General features: G+C 35.8%; 3 protein-coding genes across 3 annotated transcripts in view; all 3 read left to right on the top strand.

Annotated features, from left to right (window-relative positions):
* LOC106320223 (1-aminocyclopropane-1-carboxylate oxidase-like) overlaps positions 1-1205 on the top strand; it is a 4003-nt gene extending 2798 nt beyond the window's left edge. The window contains exons 7-10 of the mRNA XM_013758591.1: positions 500-556; positions 688-733; positions 930-1009; positions 1099-1205. Of these exons, the coding sequence (XP_013614045.1) occupies positions 500-556; positions 688-733; positions 930-1009; positions 1099-1180 (265 nt within the window). The 3' untranslated portion in view covers positions 1181-1205. The remainder of the gene's footprint in view (positions 1-499; positions 557-687; positions 734-929; positions 1010-1098) is intronic.
* A 2064-nt stretch (positions 1206-3269) lies between these two features.
* On the top strand, positions 3270-3944 carry LOC106320218. The gene has a single exon (XM_013758587.1). It carries the CDS (start codon positions 3270-3272, stop codon positions 3942-3944), a length of 675 nt encoding a protein of 224 aa, XP_013614041.1.
* Positions 3903-4983, top strand: LOC106320224. The gene is made up of 2 exons (XM_013758592.1): positions 3903-4525; positions 4900-4983. Exons 1-2 carry the CDS (start codon positions 4050-4052, stop codon positions 4916-4918), a joined length of 495 nt encoding a protein of 164 aa, XP_013614046.1. The 5' UTR covers positions 3903-4049; the 3' UTR covers positions 4919-4983.
* Positions 4984-9250: the final 4267 nt, after the last annotated feature.

Below are 9250 nucleotides of genomic sequence, written 5' to 3' on the forward strand. Positions count from 1 at the left end.
TAAGTTTATGATTTATCCAAGGGTTCAGGGTTTATCCAAGGGTTAAGGGTTTAGTGATTAGGGTTTAGGGTTTAGTGTTATTAAGATTTAGTTTTTAATGTATGATTTAGGGTTTAAAATTTTCTAATGGTTTACGGTTTATCCAAGATTTAAGGTTTATAATTTAGGGTTTGGAGTTTAGGATTTAGGGTATAGGATTTAGTATTTTGCTAAAAGTTTATCAATATTTATTTATTTATTTTTTGTAACTATTTTTATGTATTTTTATTGTTTTATTTTAAAAATATAATCTTATTTGGAAATTCAATTTTGTTTTTTTTTTTAAAAGATATCAAATACTCAAATACTCAAACACTATTGGTTGGTGAATCTAGAGGTTCACCCTAGGGGGTGAACCCAAGAATTTCTCATATAGGTGCTATACTGACTCCTATGGTTGTAGTTATATTGAATAATTGTTTAGTTTTCATAGACTTTATTGTTTTATTTTTGTGTACAGAGCCTACATTGTTAATATCGGTGATTTGCTGGAGCGTTGGAGCAACTGCTTACTCAAGTAGTTACATTTTGTTTGAGCTTAGTTTTTCTAAGACTTTTTGCACATGTTTCTTCATTTAACCTGCATTGTTATTTGCAAGTAGAATTTTTCCTCATTATATTTTTTTTCCTAATGTTTTTATCGTGTAGATCCACATTGCATCGGGTTATTGGGAATGGTCACGAACGATATTCCGTAAGTCTCTTGCAAATCCACATCCACATATACCTTTACAGTTGATTTTTGTGACCGATGCGGTTATTGTGGACTAAGTTTTAGCCATATGCTAGAAGCCTAGAACGTTGTTACTATTTCTCTACAATTTAACATGTTCATATTTAAAAGTTATATTACACCGAAACTGTATATACCTAAAGTTTTCTTATCGCAGATACCATTTTTCTTGGAACCAAGTCACGAATGTATAGTGGAGTGTCTTCCTACCTGCCAGTCCGAAAACAACCTTCCCAAGTAAGGCGTTAGCTCTTTACCTTGTTACATTAAGACCATCAAACAAATATAATATCTTGAAGATGATTGTGGTTGTGTTTAATGAATAGATATCCCGCGATCAAATGTTCAACGTACCTCACGCAACGTTACAAGGAAGCACATGCGGATTTGAGCATTTACGAAAAGTAGATCCAAGTGATTTAATAGTCCACGCTTGTCCACGACAAATACTTTAATACATATGTTTATTGTTTCTCTTTTTTATCAAAATTTTTAACATTAAAACCCCTCAACTAAGTTTGTTTTGGGTAAAAATCCTCAAACTAAGTATTCAATAAAAAACCCTCAAACTAACGTTATTTAATGAATTAAACTCTATCAGGTCATAATTACCATTACTACCGGTAAATCTTTAATTTAGGGGTTTCTACATTAAGTAAACAAGTTAAGGGGTTTTACCTTTAAAATTTTTTAAAAAAAAATCAAAATTTTATAATATTATTTAAAAATTAGTAACTTTTTTTTGACAACATAAGCGATAACTAAGTAACTGAACCGCGCGATTCAGAAAGCCAAACCGAAAGTATTGAATCGACATATAACATAGCTGAAGGAGAACTCCTCGCACCACTTGCAAGCTTGTCCGCCATAGTATTTTGTGCTCTTGGAATATGTCTGATCCGGAAGTTAGTAGGGAAGAAAGTCTTACTGCGTCTAAATTCTTTATATAATTTTTGTTATATTTTTTCAGTTTTTACATTTTTAATTTATACATATATAATGTTGATGTTAAAAACACATCAAACTCATATATTTACAAAAAAAAAATTAAAAATGTTAATTTTGAAAATTTAAGTTACTAATTTTTAGATAATATTATAAAATTTTTATTTTTTTTTATTTTTAGATTTTAATGGTAAAATTCTTCAATTATGTTTACTTAATGTAGAAACCCCTAAATTAAAGATTTACCGGTAGTAATGGTAATTATGACCTGATAGAGTTTAATTCGGAGACTTTTACGTTAAATACTTAGTTTGGGGTTTACCCAAAACAAACTTAGTTGAGAGGTTTTAACGTTAAAAATCTTTTTTATCACAAAGGAATTGATCTTTGTCCTGTTTCCTAATATACACCACCGTGAAACATAGAATCCAGAATAAAGTGTACCTATCACTGATGTATATAATACTAGGGTTGGCCTGCCCGTAAGACACGGGAAGTTATAAGAAAAATTATTTTATAGAATTTTATGAAGCATTTAAAATCATTATAAAAATGATATTATAGAGAAACAAACAACGAAAATAATTCTGAGATCACATTGTTATTTTTAATAAATATTTTTGGTTTGAATTAAAATGACAGTAACTTTTATTATTCTCTATTTTTAGAGAATACAGAATTAGCAAAAAATAATTCAGAAAATGTAATAATATATATACTATTATTATTTATATTTTGTATTCTCTAAAAATATATTTATTAATATATGACGATCACAAAAGTTGGAATCCAAGGACTGGATGCTTTTCATGGTAAGAGATTCAACATCTATCTGAACTATGTTGAGAATGTTAAGCTTCTTTAAGCATTTTAGGTGAGACAAGTGTAGTATTTGTTTTGTGTGTTTCTTTTTTTTTAAAGAATCCTGGGTTACATTCTTCGAGTGTTTATCACAAGTCAAAACTTCGTACGAAATAATTGAGAAAGACACAAAAAAGCTATAGATGATGATAAGTCAATTATTCAAAAGGTTGAACCAAACTGAGATGTTTATTCTTGTTATCTAGTTCTTTCAAGTCAAATAAGAATGGTAACTAGTGCATAATACCTAGTAAGTTTAAGCAACGTAGAGTTTATTAGTATGAATCCCGGTTTAGTAACTGGTTTGTATTGGTTAAGGTTCCTTTAGCTTAACCGTACATATATATACTGAACATACATGTACATTTCTAATTATGATGAATAACAAACTTCTATTTTCATCTTCTTCCTCGATTCATCATCTGAGCTCAATCTTGTTTCTCTATCTTCATCTTCTCTGATTCAGATGTTAATATGGGATCAGAGCACACTACACTCATCTTCCGCTTTGTTCGTTGAGCTGTGATTTCGTTTTCCTCATGAGTCTCCCTCTACTTTCTCTTTCGCGATTGTTCTGTGTTTTCATCGTTACGATTTGCGATCTCCTCGTTCGATTGATTTTTTGCGTCTTGTTCGTGCTTGTTCATCTCGATTCGTCATCTCAGTAATCGATTTCTTGCGAACTTTCGTCATGGCTACGAATCAAGATTCGACTCGTTCTGTTTCCGATCTTTATGAGAATCCGTACTATCTTCATCATAATGATCATGCTGGCTTGGTTCTGGTAACTGATCGAGTGACAACAGCTGCGGATTTTAACTCTTGGAGGCGTTCTGTTCGTATGGCTTTGAACGTTCGTAACAAGCTTGGCTTCATCGATGGTACTATATCTAAACCATCTCATATGCATCGTGATTATGGTGATTGGTCTCGTTGTAACGACATTGTGGCGATGTGGTTGATGAAATCTGTGTCAAAGAAGATTGCTCAGAGTTTGCTTTTTATCTCCACGGCAGAAGGGATTTGGAACAATTTGCTTTCTCATTTCAAGCAAGATGATGCTCCTTGTGTCTTTGATATTGAGCAGCGTTTGAGTAAGATTGAGCAAGGTTCCATGGATGTTTCTACCTATTATACAGAGCTGGTTGCTCTTTGGGAAGAACATCAAAATTTTGTGGAGTTACCGATATGTACTTTTGGCAAATGTGAATGTGATGCAGCTGCGTTGTGGGAGAAGCTACAGCAATGTAGTCGAATGACTAAATTCCTCATGGGGTTGAATGAATCATATGAGCACACTCGGCGTCACATACTCATGCTTAAACCCATTCCAACCATTGAAGAGGCGTTCAACATCGTTACTTAGGATGAACGTCAGAGGTCTATTTGACCAGTTACTGCGGTTGATAATGTGGCTTTTCAAGCAGTAGTTCTATTGTCTACAGTTCCACAAGCTTCGGGTGTTGATGAAATGGCTTATGCTGCAGCATTTAATGCTGGAAGGGCTGCACAACGACCTATGTGCACACATTGTGGTAAGGCTGGCCATACTATTCAAAAGTGTTTCAAGCTACACGGCTACCCTCCTGGTTATAGAGCATATGGTTCTTATCATAACAAGAATGTGTCTCAGTCCAAGAATGTGCAGTCTCAGCTGAAATATCAGAATCAGAGTTTGGTTCCGGCTTCTTCTCAGGTGTCTAATGCAGTTTCGAATGTGTGTGCTGATCAAGATTCACGCCAATACTCTTTACCACCAGTTACTCCTCGGTTGACTAGTGGTGGCATGGATCTACATCTGCAGAGCTTCACCCCAGATACAGAGTTTGATCTCTCAGTTCAATGCTCATGTTCGAGTTTCAGAGCCTCAAGTTCTTTCCTCAACGTCTTCAATTCCACAAGCTACGATTACAGAACATGGTCTAATGGATTCTCATTCATCGTCCGGTACAATACCCTTTCCTTCTATCAATCTTACATTTCAAAATCAGAACCTTTTATATCAAAATCATTGCCTTTCCACTTTACCTTCAATACTTCCACATGATGCTTGGATAATAGATAGTGGAGCTTCTAGTCATGTTTGTTCTGATCTAGCTATGTTTGATAGTTTTACACATGTGTCTTCTTTTACAGTAACTCTTCCTAATGGTGTTAAAGTTCCCATTACACACACTGGCACAATTAAGATTAGTGATTCTTTGATACTCTATGATGTGTTGCTTGTTCCTGATTTTCAATTCAACTTGATAAGCGTGAGTAGTCTAATAAAAACATTGGTTTATGCTGCTCATTTCTTTCCTAATGGTTGCTTAATCCAGGAACTTTCTCGGGGCTTGATGATTGGGAAGGGTAGCTTATACAACAATCTTTACATTCTTGATACTACTAGTAATGCATCGTCTGGCAGTGCTGTGTTCTGTGGTTCTGTATCAGCTGATAGCAACTTGTGGCATCAACGTTTGGGGCATCCTTACTGTCCTGCAAAAACTATCTTCACATTTACCAGCATATACACATGTAGCGTCTGATCATGCTCCCTGCACTATATGTCCATTATCAAAGCGACGACGTCTTGCGTATGTTTCTCATAATAAGCTTTCACAGTCTCTTTTTGATTAGGTTCATTTAGACATATGGGGTCCTTTTAGTGTTCAATATGTTGAAGGTTATAGATATTTCCTTACATTGGTGGATGATTGTACTAAAGTAACATGGATCTATATGTTAAAGAATAAAGTAGAGGTTTCAGTTATTTTTCCACTGTTTCTTAAACACATATCAACTCAGTATAACATGAAAGTCAAAGCAATCAGAACTGATAATGCACCTGAATTAGCCTTTACTGATCTCATTAAAGAACTTGGTATGTTTCACTACTTTTCATGTGCATATACTCCTCAACAAAATTCAGTGGTTGAGAGAAAACACCAACACTTGTTAAATGTAGCTCGCTCTTTGCTATTCCAATCAAATGTGCCATTAGAGTATTGGAGTGATTGTGTGATGACTGCAGTGTTCTTAATAAATTGCATGCCTTCTCCCTTAATAGATAACAAATCTCCTTTTGAAAAATTACTCAGTACAGTTCCAGATTATTCTTTGTTAAGAAACTTTGGTTGTTTGTGTTTTGCTTCTACTCATGCTAAAGATAGAACAAAATTTTCACCTCGTGCAGTACCTTGTGTGTTTCTTGGTTATCCATCTGGATATAAAGGATATAAAGTTCTAGATTTAGAGTCTCATGTTGTTCAGATTTCTTGTAATATAGTATTCCATGAGAAAATATTTCCTTTTAAAACATCTGAACTCTTATCAAAGTCTGTTGATATGTTTCCTAATACAATCTTACCAATGCCCGCACCTTTACACTTTGTAGAGTCAATGCCTGTAATGACTGATGGTGATTGTTCTACTTCCGTGCCTAATCCTACACGTTCACACACTCATGACAATTCTAACACTGATAGGACTGCAGTAGAAGATGTTCGTATAGAACCTGAGAATGTATCTAGGCCAAAACGAACTACTAAAGCTCCCACTTATCTGTCTTAGTATCATTGTGCTTCTATTTCTTCTGCTACTCCTCTTTCTACTCGTTTATCTCGTCCTTCTTCTACTTTACCCCCACATCTTTGTTGCCTTATTCCTTTTTCCTCTATTTCTTCCCCTTCATTTCCACCATCTTTCAAAACACCATATCCCTTATCATCTGTGGTCTCTTATGACCATTTCAATCCTGTTTTTCAAGCTGCTGTCCATTCTTATTAGATGGAAACAGAACCTAAAACATTCCAACAGGCCATGAAATCTGATAAGTGGAAAAAAACTGTGAATATGGAACTTGAGGCTATGGAGCAAAACAGAACATGGGATATTGTTTCTTTACCTGTTGGTAAGAATGTGGTGGGTTGTAGATGGATCTTTACCATCAAGTATAATGCTGATGGGACGGTGGAGCGTAATAAGGGTCGTCTGGTGGCTCAGGGATTTACTCAACAAGAGGGTATTGATTATCTTGATACTTTCTCACCTGTAGCAAAGTTAACAAGTGTCAAGCTTCTTCTGAGCCTTGCTGCGATCAATGGCTGGAGCTTGAATCAGATGGATGTTTAAAATGCTTTTTTTCATGGAGATCTTGATAAAGAGATATATATGCGCTTACCTCAGGGTTATACTCCTCCTGCTGGTGTAGAACTTCCTCCAAATCCTGTTTGCCGTCTCAAGAAGTCTCTATATGGCCTGAAACAAGCCTCTCGCCAGTGGTATAAGCGTTTCTCTTCAGTCTTATTGGGTGCTAACTACATTCAATCCCCTGCAGACAACACGCTATTTGTAAAGCATACATCATCCTCTTTTGTTGCCGTGTTGGTTTATGTGGATGATATTCTGATCGCTAGCAATGATCAAGCTGCAGTGGCTTCCTTACAAGCTCTTCTTCGGTCTGAATTCAAGATAAAAGATCTTGGTCCAGCTCGTTTCTTCCTTGGTCTTGAGATAGCACGATCTAGTGAGGGTATCTCTGTTTGTCAACGGAAGTATACGTTGAATTTGTTGGAAGATTCTGGTCTTCTAGGCTGTAAGCCAAGTTCTATACCAATGGACCCTACTCTGCATCTTACAAAGGATTTAGGCAAACCACTTGTTGATGCTAAGGTCTATCGAGAACTTATTGGTCGTCTCTTGTATATCACCATCACGAGACCTAATATAACATTTGCGGTTCATCAGCTGAGCCAGTTCTTATCTGCTCCGACTGATGTACATTTACAAGCAGCTCATAAAGTCCTGCGGTATCTCAAAAACAACCCGGGACAAGGTTTGATGTATTCAACTTCTTCTGAGCTATGTTTAAACACATTTGCTGATGCTGACTGTGCTACTTGCAAGGAGACTCGTCGCTCCATAACTGGCTTTTGTGTTTATCTTGGCTCTTCGTTGATATCTTGGAAGTCAAAGAAACAGGCTGTGGTAAATCGAAGTAGTACAGAAGCTGAGTATCGCAGTCTTGCTTTGGCAACATGTGAGTTGATTTGGCTTCAACAGTTGCTCCGTGATCTTCATGTCTCAGTCACGGGTCCAGCTAAGTTGTATTGTGACATCAAGTCAGCGCTTCATATTGCCAACAACCCGGTGTTTCACAAACGTACTAAGCATATTGAGATCGATTGTCATACTGTTCGTGATCAGCTCAAGGCCGGCAAGTTGAAGACCTTTCATGTCTACTGGCAATCAGCTTGCGGATATTCTCACCAAACCTCTGCATCCGGGTCCTTTCAACTCTTTCCTCTCTCGTTTATCCTTGTCAAGTCTTTATCTTCCACAGGCTCCAATGATAAAGACTTGAGGGGGGCGTATTAGTATGAATCCCGGTTTAGTAACTGGTTTGTATTGGTTAAGGTTCCTTTAGCTTAACTGTATATATATATACTGAACATACATGTACATTTCTAATTATGATGAATAACAAACTTCTATTTTCATCTTCTTCCTCGATTCATCATCTGAGCTCAATCTTGTTTCTCTATCTTCATCTTCTCTGATTCAGATGTTAATAGAGTTCACAGCTAAGTAACGCCGACATAAAGAGGACGTCTCAAATAATGGCTCACAATGTGTATGAGAGGCACAATAAGAATGCAACCAAGAATACTAATATAAATGTATCACAATTGTGTTATCAGATCTTAATGAAATCAAACTATAGATGGAGACTTACATGTTTTCAAGAATGGGCGAAAACACTGATTGATCAAAATCACCATTCTATCTATATTGCCAAAGCCAAAGCTGTTACCTCTTTGGAGAAATATTGTGTTATATTTCAATTCATCATCCATCTTCTAGTACGTAACCAGCCATGCAAGATATCAATCAAAAGTTCTATTGAACGGCACTATAAACTTTTTTGGGAAAAATCAAATAAAAGCTTAAGAAGATTATGTTGTCCAAAAAAAAGAAGGGAAGTTTACTCAAATATACAATATTTTAGGACAATTGATTAGAACCATACAAAATTTTTTTTTATTACTGGTATTTTTTAAATACCAAGCGTGCCCTTTTTTTATATTATGAGAAAAAATGTATTTACAAAAATGCCATTACTTTTTAATGTCACGTAATCAAAAACCCGGCGCCACGTAGGATTCGGTTCTGTGTTTTCATTAAGTCGGTCGTAAAGAGCTATATACGTCGTTACGGCTGAGTTATTGCTACGTTGCGGCTGAATTAAACAACGCGGCTGACTTAAGAACATAAATCAGCCGTTAGTTACGGCTGATTTACAGAAATCTGGCTGATTTATGGGATAACGGCTGACTTACGTACACAAGTTACGGCTGACTTATACATCGGCGGTTTGATTTCTGTAAAATTTGGCTGAGTTGTAGTTAAGACACGGCTGAGTTATGTTTCCACAGCTGAGTTAATGAACATCGACTGGCTGAGTTATTGAATTTACGGCCGACTTATGAGATGTTGTTACGGCTGAGTTATATGTAATCAGCTGTCGTTGGATGGATTAATAGTAAACTCAGCTTATTTACGGCTGACTTATTAGCGAAAGATTAATTACTAGAATATCATTTGTTTGACGGCTGATTTATTTGACGATATGGCTGACTTAAGATTTTTCATCCTAATTACAGCTGATTTATTAGCGAAAGATTAATT

Source organism: Brassica oleracea, unplaced genomic scaffold (assembly GCF_000695525.1).
Source record: "Brassica oleracea var. oleracea cultivar TO1000 unplaced genomic scaffold, BOL UnpScaffold00852, whole genome shotgun sequence".
Classification (NCBI taxonomy): domain Eukaryota; kingdom Viridiplantae; phylum Streptophyta; class Magnoliopsida; order Brassicales; family Brassicaceae; genus Brassica; species Brassica oleracea.

Coding starts and splice junctions, on each gene's coding strand:
- LOC106320224 (XM_013758592.1), top strand. CDS start 4,050: ATGGCTTATGCTGCAGCATTTAATGCTGGAAGGGCTGCACAACGACCT.
- LOC106320218 (XM_013758587.1), top strand. CDS start 3,270: ATGGCTACGAATCAAGATTCGACTCGTTCTGTTTCCGATCTTTATGAG.